The sequence below is a fragment of the Propithecus coquereli genome, unplaced genomic scaffold, assembly GCF_000956105.1.
Source record: "Propithecus coquereli isolate 6110/MARCELLA unplaced genomic scaffold, Pcoq_1.0 Scaffold10, whole genome shotgun sequence".
In the NCBI taxonomy this organism is placed as follows: domain Eukaryota; kingdom Metazoa; phylum Chordata; class Mammalia; order Primates; family Indriidae; genus Propithecus; species Propithecus coquereli.
The window spans coordinates 3,882,145-3,896,763 of record NW_012133858.1 but is presented as its reverse complement, the minus strand read 5'-3'; the positions used below and the strand labels follow the sequence as shown (position 1 = coordinate 3,896,763).

At 40.1% G+C, this 14,619-nt stretch overlaps 1 protein-coding gene across 4 annotated transcripts in view; it reads left to right on the top strand.

Moving 5' to 3' along the window:
• Positions 1–14,279, top strand: part of PARP9 (poly (ADP-ribose) polymerase family, member 9) — a 34,614-nt gene extending 20,335 nt beyond the window's left edge. For all 4 annotated transcript variants that reach the window (XM_012642008.1, XM_012642013.1, XM_012641992.1 and 1 more), the window contains 3 exons: positions 3,154–3,296; positions 5,401–5,575; positions 12,085–14,279. In XM_012642008.1, the coding sequence (XP_012497462.1) occupies positions 3,154–3,296; positions 5,401–5,575; positions 12,085–12,458 (692 nt within the window). In that variant the 3' untranslated portion in view covers positions 12,459–14,279. The remainder of the gene's footprint in view (positions 1–3,153; positions 3,297–5,400; positions 5,576–12,084) is intronic.
• The last annotated feature ends 340 nt before the right edge of the window (positions 14,280–14,619 follow it).

Genomic DNA, 14,619 nt, shown 5'->3' with positions numbered 1-14,619 from the left:
AGAGATAGAATGGGAGAGGAGAGAGCAAACCATTCTGGTTCTGTGTTAGGTCATAAACTTGTATGAGACCTTTTTTTGCTTTCTTTCTACCATCAGGGTTAGTTATTAGTAAATGAACACACATATACACACACACGATTGGATTCACTTATGATAACATGGGTTGCCTCAGTGGCAATTGCATGGAAAGCCCAGGTAGGGTAAAACCCAAGCCTAAGCCATGGGGAAGAAAATAAGTCCCAGATTCTACAGATGAAACATTTAAATGTAGACACATTCCACCTGATTAATTTCTCTTTTATTGACTTTTATTGCATTTATTTGTTGCTGACAGCATTAGGAGCCATAAAATTGCTTACTTTGAGCCCTCTCATCAATGAAATTATTCACTGGTAATGTGAGGTACACTCAAGTATCTCCCATTCATGGGGGCTAAACTCATCAGGGTAACTGGGAATTTGGGTATGGAGAGATCCTTTTAACAGAGCCCAAAGCTAACTAGGAAATTATACCTTTTATAATGCCATCCTGGGAAAGAGAGGATTTCATCCAACTAGTGCATATTGCACCCATGATTTGTGCCAAGCATTGTGCTAGGTGCAGGGCTACTACAGTGATAAACAAGATGGACATTGTTCCTGCTCAAAGTCTAATTGGGGATATTGACAAGCAATCAGGTTAGTTATAATAAAGGAGGGTGAAAGTGCTTGGGGAGCATTGAGAAGAGGCACCTAACCCAGACTGGGGAGATCAGGGGCAGCCTTCTTACAGGTGTCATAAATGGGGAACTGAATAATAAATAGAAGTTAACTAGGCAAAGGAACAAAGTTTGAAGAAATAAGACTGTCACGGGGCCTAGATTGTGCAAAACCTTATTAATCACATGAAAGAGTTTAGAGTTTTTCTTGAAATAAATGGGGAACCTTGAGGGATTTTAAACAAAGATAAGATCAGACTTATGTTTTAGAAAGATCGCTGGTTGTAATGCAGAGAAAGGATTTAGTTAAGAGATATAAAGATTCAGATGTAAGATTTCAAAGGACACCTTATTTTCACCATGTGTTTGTATTAAATAAAAATAATTCAGGAGGAAATGCTCAAAGTGAGTGGGAGTTTGTGAAAAATATTGTATCCACATTCCACAGAAAACCCAGTGTCAAAAAATGTAGATAAAAATAATACACAAATGTGAAAACCAAGATTATGATCCCCACTTAGTTTATGGCAGCGGTCCCCAACCTTTTTGCCACCAGGGACTGGTTTCATGGAAGACAATTCTTCTATGGACTGGGGGTAGGGGGAGTAGGGTGTCATGCGGGGAGTTACTGAGCTCAGGTGGTGTGATGTGCAGCCCGTTTCCTAACAGGTCATGGACCAGTACCAGGCTGCAGCCCGGGGGTTGGGGACTGCAGGTTTATGGGATGTAATGAATGTGGATGTTTAAACTGACACCAGTGTCAGCTCAGGAGAACCAAATACAAAGAAACATTAATCTCCTATAAAGCTTGTGGCATTACTTTAAATTAACTGCATTCATAAGGTTGACCCATTCTCCCCGCTATTGGCAATTTAGAGTCATGTAAGCCCCTTGTTCTGCTGCAAGATGGCATTTTTGGTAGTTGATGACTAAGCATATTATTCCACAGCAGCATCTCAGAGGTTCATGCAAACACACCCTTTCTTAATCAGATCTTTACAATAAAATGGATAATTTTGAGATGAGTGATTATAAGGAACATCAAATATCCATCATAATGATAAACTTTTTTAAAAATTGAGGTTAGGCATCACTTTTATGTTACCTCCCTTTTATGTTACCTCCCTTTTATGTTACTCTTTTAATCCTTTCTAGTGAGTGCTTCTGACCATAGAAGTGTGTGATCTTTGGATTCCCAGTACCCAGCCCAGTGCCTGGCATATCGGAGGAGCTCAGTAAAAATGTTTGTTGAACTCGAGTGAACTGCACTCTAATGTTACACCTTATAAATGTGAGCTATTGCTCTCCAAAGTTAATTTATAGTCTCTTCCTTTGAAGTTTCCTGGCTTTGGAGCTCCCCTGCCATGGAGTTTTGTCCCTCCTGCTTTCTCAGATTTACAATTTGGCCCGCTAGTGAGTTCCTCTTGGTTTATCACCTGCCTTTTGTGGTTAAATTGAGCCCACTCAGTTAGATAATGTACTGGGGATTAGGTCATTTTAGTATACTTGACCTTAAGTCAAACTGGAAATAAACCAAGAGAAAACAGCCTTTTTTTGGTTTCCATTGTCCATTTGTACATTTAGTCCAATAAAGAGCTCCCTTGGACAAAAACAGGTTATCTCTTGAATTTAAAAAAGGAAGGAGGGAAGGAGGGCACTAGGAAAGAAGAAAAGAAAGGAAAAGAGGGAGGGAGGAAAGACAAGACACCATAGACTCTTAATCTCCAAATTTTGCTCTTTATTGTTGGGTGCTGAGTGATACATGTTCCAAGTATTTTGCCTCGTTCCCTTACAGAAAGCATTGGTGAAAGCCAAGTTTATAATCTTAGAGCTTTACTTACTAGCTGTGTGATATTGGGCAAGTTACTTAACTTCTCTGGATTTTAGTGTCCTTATTTGTAAAATTATGTTAATTATTTCAATGGTGGTGCTGTAATGATCAAACTGGGTAGAGCCTGAAATCTCTTTGAAAACTTTGAAGCATTATATAAATGTCATATCCTTTTCCATCATTCCTTAATTAATGTTTTCTTATGCCTACCTCTTTTTGCTCATACGCACTGGGGCTAGAAATAAAAACATTTTCTATGAGCAACACAATTATGTATCATCATAGAGCACTGCTTGTGGGGAAAGGGTATATATTAATGCTCTTTTTTTCTCACATCTCTTTGTCCTCACAATCTAAGTCATCCAAACACAAAGTTATTACCCCTTGATTTTATCCTATGACTCCTCATAGTATTATAGCTTTCCTTGCATGTCCTACACAATATGAGGCATACAGTTTAAACTGCCTAATCTCTTCCTCCTAATTTCTCGAATTTGTTTCATTAAATTTCTTTACCAACTCTTTTCCCATTGTCTCCAAATAAGTCACACATACAAAAAAGAATAACAAATTCTTTTCCCTCTTACAGAGCCTTGAGACAAAATTTTGTGTTACTCATTTTTAGGACAATGGACTCATCAGCAACCAAAAAGCCAGGATGAAATGAAAGAAACGAATATCAGGTTTCTGAAATATTCAGTGCCTTTAACTCAAGAACTTCAGGATCAAAAGAAACAGTTTGAAAAATATGGTTTGCGGGTTATAAAGGTATACCTAATTAAGGGGAGGATTTGGATCTTCTTGCTATTAATTTACTTGGTTCTGTAGCCAAAAGAAAAGCTCACCTGGCTGGAGGGGCAGTGGCTCATGCCTGCAATCATAGCACTTTGGGAGACTGAGGCGGGAGGATCACGTGAGCCCAGGAGTTTGAGGCTGCAGTGAGCTGTGTTGACGCCGCTCCACTCCAGCCTAGGCGACAGAATGAGACCCTGTCTCTAAAAAAGAAAAAAAAAAGCTCACTTACTGATGACTCTAAGCTAGAGTGTGCCTCATGCACCTGGAATCCTGGGTCAGTAACACTGGAAGGAGAGCAGGGAAGGGCAGGTGCGAGGGGTATAGTTGGAATGAGGAGGTAGAAATGATGTCAGGACATACAGAAGCACAGATTCCAGATCCAGAAAAGAGCTTTCTGCCTATCTTTGAGTGAAATAAAAGAAGTGGAATAGCAGCTATCACTGCATTATAATTGTTTACCTATTTTATTAATCTATCTCACTAAACTGTGAGTTTTAAGAGGACAGAGACTATGTCTATGTTGTTAACCATTTATTTTGAAATGTCTGATTTCGAATCAAAAGTTTAGCTTATTATATCTCAAACAAGAAGCAGTATAATTAAAGTATGCACCTAAACTATCAACACAGTTTTGCCATCTTAATGGTAGCTTGTTTATTCCAGCAGCAAAGAAGCCTGGAGAGCTAGTGGCAATGAAATTGTGAAAGGTGTTTTCCACAGCTTGTTGAGAATTGGATATTTTTCCTTGCAAGAAGTGGTCCAAAGCTTGGAAGAAGTGGTAGTCAGTTGGTGCAAGATCTGGTGAATATGGTGGATGACAGAGAGTTTCCAAGTCCAGCTTCTGTAGCTTGAGCAGCGTTGTTTTTTTTTTGACTGTGGTCTTGCAAGAGGATTGGCTTGTCTCTGTTGACCAATCTTGGCTGCTTAATCACAGGCATCCTCATCATTTCATCTAATTGGTTGCAGTAGACATCTGCTATAATCAATTGACCAGATTTCATGAAGCTGTAGTGGATAATACCAGTGCTGGACCATCAGACAGATACCATTAGCTTTTTTTTGATGAATATTTGGTTTTGAACTGTGTTTTGGCACTTCATATTTATCCAACCATTGTGCCGAACACTTGTGATTGTCAAAAAGAATCCATTTTTCATCACGTGACAATACGATGTAGAAATGATTCACCTTTATGTCGTGACAGCAAAGAAAGGCAAGCTTCAAGATGGTCTCTCTTCTGATGCTCATTTAATCCATATGGTACACATCTATCTAGCCTCTTTACCTTGCTCAAATGGTCCAATATTGTTGAAATAGTAATGTCAAACCCTGCTGCTAATTCACGCGTAGGTTGAGATGGATTCGCTTCCACTATATCTTTCAGCTCATCCTTATCCACCTTGGTCTCAGGTCACCCACATGGCTGCTCATTTTCAAGATTAAAATCACCAGAATGAACTTCTCAAACCATCAGCGTACCGTGCACGTTCATTAGCCACATCCTTCCCAAACATTTTGTTGATATTTCAAGCTGTCTGCACTGCATTGGTTCCACAATGGAACTTATATTCAAAAATAACACACATTTTTGACTTATCCATGGTTTCACAAAAATTGCTGTAAAAAAATTTGAAAGATAATCACAAGCCAAAACATGCATTTTAAAGAATGAGGATGTACCTTCACAATTAAAAAAAAAACAAAACAAAACCAAAAAACCAAGAAGTGTCAAAGTGAAATGTCAGAGATATCAACTGTCAAACTTAGTACTTAAGGAAATCGGAACTCCATACTTAATAACCTAATATTTTCATCACCAGTGCCTGGCACATAGTAATTGCTCAGTGAATTTTTATTAAATGAATTTATCAAAGAAGGAACACAGGGAATTTTTAAGAGCTAGAAGTCAAAGTACAGGATTGGGGGGAGGAGAGCCTCCTGTGCAACTTTATATGAAAAGCAAATTTCATGGAAATTAATATGCACATAAACACCTTTATTTTTGAAGCAGTATAACAGACAATTTAAGGAGTAATTCTCCAGCCTCTTTTTCACTTTTTCTTTTCCTTGGTTGTAGGTAGAGAAGATAGAGAATGAAGTTCTCATGACTGCCTTCCAAATGAAGAAGAAAATGATGGAAGGGAAATCACATAGGAAACCTGTGAGCCACATACTGTTTCAGCAGGTCCCACACCAGTTCTGCAATGTGGTATGCAGAGTTGGCTTTCAGAGAGTGTACTCAGAGCCCTGTGGTAGGTGTCAGGTCCTCATCATTAGGGCGACTCTATGTGGGAACTTGTGAGCAGGCATCAGCAGATAGTTCACCACTAATAGCATTTGTTGCTCTGGGGAGGGGGATCATTGGTGACTAGAATTTAGAGGTAAAGTCTTTTGGAAAGCATGGTATTTTTTATTTTTCCTTCATATCTTTGGTTGGTGATGGATTGTACATTGATGAAAGTGTGAGCAGTGAGATCTATGGTTCTGGCCAGGTATGGCAGCTCACACCTGTAATTCTTGCACTTTGGGAGCCCAAGGTGGGAGGGTTGCTTGAGCCCGGAAGTTTGAGACCAGCCTGAGCAACATAGTGAGACTCTTGTCTCTACAAAAAATTTCTTTGAAATTAGTCGGGCATGGTGGTGTGTGCCTGTAGTCCCAGCTACCTGGGAGGTTGAGGCAGGAGGATTGCTTGAGCCCAGGAGTTCCAGGATGCAGTGAGCTATGATGGCACTGTTGCACTCCACCCTAGGCAACAGAACAAGACTCTGTCTCTAAAAAAAAAAAAAACAAAAACAAAACCAAAATCTACCACTCGCTGTTTTTTTAAAATTTATGTGTCCTGTGTCCTATCTGCAGAGAGCGGCTGGGGCTTTTTCTTTTTCCTTGCTTATTTCAACAAAATTATTACCAACAGCATTGAATCATCCTCATCCCTTAATTAAAAGGGCATTTTCCTAAATTTAAGAAAGTTGGTCTTTTCTCTTCTATCCTCTTAATTTCCTGTAGCCTGCTAGTGAATAAATTAGGTATCATCTGGCATGTGAAGTGAATAACATATTAAGATCCTTCTCAGCCATTGGTGTTCTATGTGTAGCTTCCACATCTCTTCTCAGTTGTACAAAAATATTGTATACATAATTGCTATATTGTCCCCTTTCCTCTTCAGTCACCAATGAAAAATTCTAGCTTCATGTATCTCCAAAGGAGGATAAGAAGTTTAGTAATAATCATGAAGGGCTACCTAGCAGTGCAGCTTGATTTTGCCTGGTCCATTACATACGTGGCTCTTAAGCGTTACCTTTCAAAATACATAGCGTGATCCTTGCTGTGGAGTCAATTCCAATAGTCTTGATGTCTAGAAAGCAAAGAGTCTGGAAATCATTTTGTCTTTGTCCCTGAAAGAACATAGGCAATACTTGGGGTAAACATTGAACACAGACAATTCCTGGAAGTAAAAATAGGGAAATGAATCCCACCAAGAAGTCTTCTGAGTGCAACCAGGAAAGTGATGATCAGTATAGTCCCTTCATTGCCAAAGTCTTAAAAATCTATAACTTCCATTTGGTACTAAGCTGGCTTTTCTGCAATCCTCACTCCCTTACTTCTACTTAAACTGTTTTAACTAAGATCATCACTATCCTGCTATTTTCCAAATATAGTGAGTACCCTCTTTTCAGTCCTATGGCAGACACTGCTAACTGCCTACCCAACATCTCTGTACACCTTTCTTCCCAAAACATCTGAAACACTCACCGTATCCCCAAAGAAGGTAGTCCCAAAGTCTTAGCCAGTCTAATCATCAGCTTCAAGGCACTTCAGGCACTTCTCTCTTAAAGCTTAAAGGCAAGATATTGCCCTAACATACTCATTATATAATGATATGAGAAGGAGCAAGAAAACTGCAGTAAAAATTCCCATTTTGAAAGGGGAGAAGGAAAACACAACAGTCGCTGGCTCACAACACGTATCACATGCTGCTGGACAGGAATAGTAAGGATTCCCTATTCTGGGAGTAGAGTGAAACCCTTGTTTTTCACTCTGGGAAAATATTTCTTATGTATTGTGGCCCTTGACCATTTCTAGGCCCATTGCCAACAGAGGGCCGTGGATTGCCTTACAGGCTAGAAAGTGTTCAAGCTGTTGCAGACAGTCTTGTAGTTTCTTCAGCAATACAGTTCCTTTAAAAACTCAGCAGACGTAAGGCATATTTGCTTCTGGTCAAGTTTATGTCTTTATAACCCAGTCACAGATCTTGTCTCCAGATAGTCTTTTAAGCCTCAAGATTTTGATCTTTTACCTTCTGGCCTCTGTGCTCTGCCCATTTCCCTGTCCCTTCTCTGAACGGCCACTGCCTTGAGACAGTTCGGACGCTACCCATAATGTGACCTGTGCCAATGGACTCGTCTCTGTGGGCTGGTGAGAACTCTTAACAGACAGTGCTAGACAAGCCAGAAGACACCAATCTTGATATCACTGAAGCTATTGTTATCTGGAGTATAAAAGTACTTGGCTTTTTCAGGCCTGCAATGTTCCAAATTATAGGACTCTCAGTCAGTTTAGATGGCTACCCACAGGCAGAGGAGTTTCTCTTAAGAAAGCTTTATTTTCTTTTTTCTATTTATGTTTGCATTCCAGCCAGTTATGAGTTAATCTAACTTGTAGGACTTGGTTGAATGCAGCAAGACTACACACTTGCCATTTCTCGTGGGGTCAATTCATTTGTTCCACAAGTATTTATTAAGCACATTCTATGAATCAGGCCCTGTGCTAGGGGTGTTAGAGATATAGCAGTAAACAAAAAACATGGAGCTCTTGCCCTTACAATTTATAATCTAATGAGTTCATCTGTTGCCCATTCTTTATCTTCTTTCTTTTTCCTCTACAGCTGCAGTCCCCAACGCCTGGGCCCTGGCCTGTCTATAGTGTCCCTCTAGGTGATTGCACTTGTTCCCACGGCCTTAACTCCTACCTCTATCATGGTCACTTAGGAATTTCTAGCTCTAAGCCCCTACCTCTCTCCTGACCTGGAGGTCCATATAGCCAACTGTCTTTTGGTCATCTTTACCCAGATGGCCCATAGGCACCTCAAACTGAGCTCTTTTCTTGGCCATGTTTTTCTTTTTTTTTTTTTTGAGACACAGTCTTGCTCTGTTGCCTGGGCTAGAGTGCTGTGGCATCAGCCTAGCTCACAGCAACCTCAAATTCCTGGGCTCAAGCCATCCTTCCGCCTCAGCCTCCTGAGTAGCTGGGACTACAGGCATGCGCCACCATGCCTGGCTAATTTTTTCTATATATTTTTAGTTGTCCAGCTAATTTCTTTCTATTTTTTAGTAGAGATGGGGTCTCACTCTTGCTCAGGCTGGTCTTGAACTCCGGACCTTGAGCGATCCTCCCGCCTCGGCCTCCCAGAATGCTAGGATTACAGGCATGAGCCACCACGCCCAGCCTGGCCATGATTTCCGTAAGAAATATGCCCTGTGTTTTCTGATTCTGCCTAACCTGGCTAAATACCATCACCACCTACCTACCAGGTCTCCTAAACCTGAAATGTTATCCTCCATTCCTCCCATTCCCTCACCTTTATATCCAGGCAGTCATCCAGTCCTAGTGACTTATCTCCTGAAAGTCTTAGCCCATTGTCACCTCTCTATTCCTATTGCCTCAGTTCATCTTCCCTTAGACCTAGACTATTACCAGGTCCTTTCCTTGCCTCAAAACACACCCCTACCTAATCTGTCAGTTACTCTGCCACCAGAATTATCATGCTAAAAAATTACATTCTTGCTTAATATCTGTATTCCCAGTTGCCTACAAGATAAAAACCCAAACTCCTTAGCAGAGCATATAAGGCTCTTGCTTCTACATTATTTCACCAGACTCATCACCCACTGTGTTCCTCAACAGTCTAGCCATTAACTATTTAGAGTTCCTTAAACATGCTGTGTACTTTCATCTCTCTGTACCTTTGTCTGTGGAATGACTTCCTTCCTCACCCTTTTTAGCACTATAAACTTCTGTTCTTTCTTCAAGAAATGGCATAACCTCCTGGTTGGCACCTTTCCTAACTCCTGCAGGCCTAGTGAGTTGCTTTCTCCTCTGTGTTCCTGTACTTCTTCCATTCCTTTGTTACAACATTTATAACTTTAGCACGTACTAGAATCTAGAGTCCTACAAAATGCAGGCGCAGAACTAGTTTTCTTTATGATTCTAGAACTGAACTTTACCTAGCTCTCATGCACCCATGTTCACAGATGCAGAAAACTGGGATCTTGACAGTTCAGGGTGAACTCAGTCCTTTTCAGAGATTTGTTAGTCCCTTCAGGGTTCAAACTCCTACAACATTTTGCCCTTTTTCTTCCCTTTTCTCTGAGAGTGATTTAGATGGTGGGAGAGGCATTGTGGGGAAGGTTGTCTGGCTCATGGCTCCAATCTGTTCTGTCTCCCACCGCCCTCTGCTAGATAAAGGACCCTGGGCTTTAGTTATTAGCACTCACCTGCGCCCTTTGCACTCAAGCAGTATCTGCCACTCTGTCTTTTTCATACTGAAGGAATTCCTTTCTAGGCCATGGCTGTGCTCCTCCTGTAGTGCAGGAAATTTTTGAGCGTGCATATCCTCTAAGCTGGATGCAGGGTCTTGTGTAATGATTCTCTTCTGTTCTGGAGTCTTCCCCAGCCATTGCTACCCTCCCCTCAAGTACCAGGCTGGATGAGGGAATGCACCTAGCAGAGTCAGGCAGTGGTCCCTTCTGCTCTGTGAGTCCCTCCAGTTATTCTTGTTCTGAAATTTCTATTGTTCTGCCCCCTCTTAACTCCCAGGGCTCTCTCGAGGGAATGGTACAATGAAGTGAGTCCTTTCTCAAACTCCCCAAGAGCTCTAGTCATGTCGCATTTCATTCTTCTCTTCCCACCATTTTGAACAAAGAAGTTCTATTTGTCTTAAAGTGAGAAAAATGTTCTTAGAATATATTGTATTATTGTCTCCTCTGTTGTTTATGTTCTGAATCCTTTAGGTTTTGAGCCTTCCTCTCAGGAAATCTAACTCTGAAAGCCAGACTTTCAAGAACATATTCTCTTCTATGAATTAAAAATAATTATATATCATATATATACACATACATATATACACATACAGTAATATATGTATTCAATTGACTTTGTTCTAAACTTTATCCTTTTTGCCCTTGAGGTAATACGTGGCAGGAACTCAACGGGCAGAAGAACAAAGAGCAAGAAAAAACTCTTGGGAAGGAAAATCTTTTATCTTAAAATATTACCTTGCCACATAAAATTGTACTACATTTAATCTGTTTATATGCAGGAAGTCCCCTTTGTGAACTTTTAGGTACAGGGATCATATTTTACTCATTTTTTAAATCTAGAGCTGCACTGTTCAATATGGTAGCCATTAGCCACATGTGGCTATTGAGCACTAGAAATGTGGCTAATCTGCATTGAGACGTGTTGTGAGTATAAAATATACACTGGATTTCAAAGACCTACTACAAAAGAAAAGAATGTAAAACATATCTGTAATTAATTTTTATATTTATTACATGTTGAAATAACATTTAGGATAGGTTAAACAAAAATATTAAATTAATTTCACCTGTTTCTTTTTACCTTTTTTAACATGGCTACTAGAAAATTTAAAATTACACACGTGGCTCATAATGCATTTCTATTGTTCAGTGCTGCTCTAGAGCCTAAAACAGTGTTTGGTTAAGACCTATGTAAATGTAAAGAAAAAGAGAGCGAGAGAAAGAAAGGAAGGAAGCAAGGAGAATATGGCCTCAAAGTTTGAATTTTTTTCCCTTTAAGAGAGGTTAGAAAGGGCATAGAACAGGGATTACCTTGAGGTCTAGAATTTGGCCCTCAGCCTCCTGGGAGTGTTCTTAATACTCCAAAGAAGATAATACAGATCAGAAGCAATATGTCAGACTGGAGTGGTTGGAATAGGGCACATCCTCCTTAGTATCGCGGTCCCCAGAATGCCTGATAGGTGGAAGATTACCTGGGGAATATGGACCTAGATCAAAAGCATGTGGGGATTCTTTGTGGGGTATTACACCAGGCCATGGTGAGAAATGATGACCTATCCTTGCCCCACAGTACAGAATACCCACCTACTGACCAAAATGTCTGTGTCTTCCAAATCCAGGGGTGCTCTTCCTAAACAACAAAGCTTGCACACTGACATTTTATATGCTCAACATTCCCCTATTTTGACATGTTTTTCTTGTAATGCTGTCCATGAGATTGGGAGACACTGCTTTCTTGTATCAGATTTTTTTTAAAGCCATATTCTCAAAAGTTCTAGAGCTATCCCTATTAGCTTGTAGAAGTCAGACAATGTTCTAAGAGAAACAGAACCTTCCCTCCATTGTACTCTGTCAGCTGCTTAGTTGATGATATTAACCTGAATCACAATCTCTCTGAATCTCAGATCTTTCATCTTTTAAATGCAGATACTATCCAAATCATAAATTAATTCAATTTAATCAATGTAAAAATACTTTGAAAACCACAGACTTCTCTATAAACTCTAATAATATATTTGAATGTAATTTGTTACTATGCTGATGCTGTCAGTGATAATGTTTCAAGGGAACAACTTTGGGCACTTTTGCTACAGACACAGGGACTCAAGACCAATAGGAGGTAATTATTTGGAGGACTAGAGAGAGAATACATTTTAGTACCCAAATAGACAATATCATTCACAAGATCATAACAATCTTTTAAAACTTTTTTCTTTTATCAGATCCAAAATATGGAGCTGGCATATACTTCACCACGAACCTCAAAACCCTAGCAGACAAGGTCAAGAAAGACTCTGCCACAGATAAGCTGATCTATGTGTTTGAGGCTGAAGTACTGACAGGCTTTTTCTGCCAGGGTCAGCAGTTAAATATTGTCCCCCCACCATTGAGTTCTATAGTTATAGATGCTCATGACAGTGTGGTTGACAACATCTCCAGCCCTGAAACCTTTGTTATTTTTAGTGGCATACAGGCTATGCCCCGATATTTGTGGACTTGTATTCAGGATCATGTATCATTACAGGATTACTCATCAGGACCAATGTTATCACAGGGGCCTTGGGGGAGAGTCACAAGTGGCAGCCCAGTTGATTAATCTCCACATCATTTTAATAAATGGCATGGCCTTACTTTGGGGGAACTAACCAAATAATGACCATCAATGACTCAAAGAGTAGTTTGAATATGTCAAGTGGGTTATCTGTATGGACTGACTGGGTTATTGAAGGAACTGGCCACATAGTATTACCTTAGTGCCTCATCTTGGTTTTTATCTCTTGGGGTTGGGGTAGGTAGATACCAACTAAAACACTCTCAGGACTGTTTGTTCTCCTTGCAGTTGTTCTTTCATCTCCTTTACTAGAGGTAACAGCAGCAAAAATGTTTTACATGTAATGAAGAGACCTTTCTAGTATATAATCTAAGCCTTTTAAAAATGATGAGAGTATAAACTATTAGGGCAGCAGAATGATTTTAGATTTTTCCAGAGAATCTTATAAAGTACTTTAGATGTCAAAATAACCTTTGTCTGAATAACAGGCTCTGAAAAACTATGTCTTGAAATAAATGAAATAATTTGAAGTAGAAGGACATAAATAGGTTGATATTCTGTTTGGATTCAGCCATATCAAGCAATGCCACTCAAGCACCATGAGGCCAAATTATTAATTCACCAAATATTTACTGATCACCAGATATGTCTCAGTCACTTTGTGGGTACTAGGGATATGATGCTGGATAAGACAAATGTCTTCACAAACCTTTTAGCTTAAATAATCAGAAAGGCAGCTATGGACAACTTGAGTGTGATTTGTTATAATAAAAAGAGAATTACAGTCTCTTTGGAAAAATTTAAGAGGGAGAGGGATAAATTAATCACAGGTTGAGGGAAGGCCACCAACTGAAGTGAAATTCAAGCTGAGACCATAAGGGATGTAGCAAATTGGGAGCAGTCAAAAGTATTTTTGGCAGAGAGAATAGCTTTTATAAAGGCTGGATCCACTGTGACTGCCCAAATTTGACTACAGAGTTCTATTTGTGATGTAGAGGCCAGCTAATCACATTATGCATCTCTTACCTACTTTAAAATCCATATTTCTCTGTGCTTCTAAACTCTTCTGACCACACATCCTCTTCCTTGTCTTACCTTAACCAGTATTATTGTCTAATATGGTACTGCCCTTGGATCTGTGGTTTGAAAGGTTCTCTGCCTTGGGCCCCTTGCTTGAGATGGTCCCAGGCTAGCCCTCCTCCAATGGTGCCCATCCGCACAACGTGGAGGAGTCCACAGGGCTTAAGAGAATGGATCCATCTGGAGTCTGCACTGCTCACTCCTAAACCACCCACTAGGTATCTGGAACCCCCAATTTTCCTGTTTAAACAGTTCTGATTTTACTTCTTGGGCCTGACTGGGACTCATTCTTGTGTTTTTCCTCCCAAGTGTGGACTATGCCAGTCTGTATCAAGAGTGGCCAATGTCAGGGATGGGGCTTGGACATGGATGGGGGCTGAGGTGTACACATGTGTGAGGCCTGTGGTGCAGAGCTGAGAGTGAGAGGACAGATTTGAAAGATCTAGCTTAAGTTTAATAGGAATTTTAACAGAGAATGGAGGAGGGGCAATGTTTGCAAGAATTAAAAAAAAGAAAGAAATCTATAACAAGAAACAGTGAAACTGTAGACCACCAAAGAGGTGATCTTAAAAGCAGCCAGAGAGAACAGCCAAATCATCTATCAAGGAATGAGAATTAGACTGACAGCATACTTTTTGTGGTAGGCAGAATAATGTCCTCCCCCACTCTGCCAAGATGTCTACACTTTAATCCCCTGAACCTGTGAATGTATTACCTTACATTGCAAAAGGACTCTGCAGATATAATTAAGGTTACACTTAAAATGGGAAGATTATCTAGAATTATCCAGGTGGACCCAATCTAATCACTAAAGTCTTTAAAAGCAGAGAACATTTCCTAGCTGACTCAAAGAGATGGTAGCATGGGAAGGATTTGAGGCCCTGTGCTGGTTCTGACAGATAGGACACTATGTACAAGGACTAGAGAGAAGCTTCTGGGAGCGTAGGATAGCCCCCAGCTGACAACCAGCAAGGAAACAGAGACTTCAGTCCTTTAACTGGATGGAAATGAATTCTGCCAACATCTGAATTAGCAAGGAAACAAACTCAAGAGCCTTCAAAAAGGAATAAAGCCTGCCACCAACACCTTGATTTTAGCCCAGTGAGATGCATGTCTGATTTCTGAC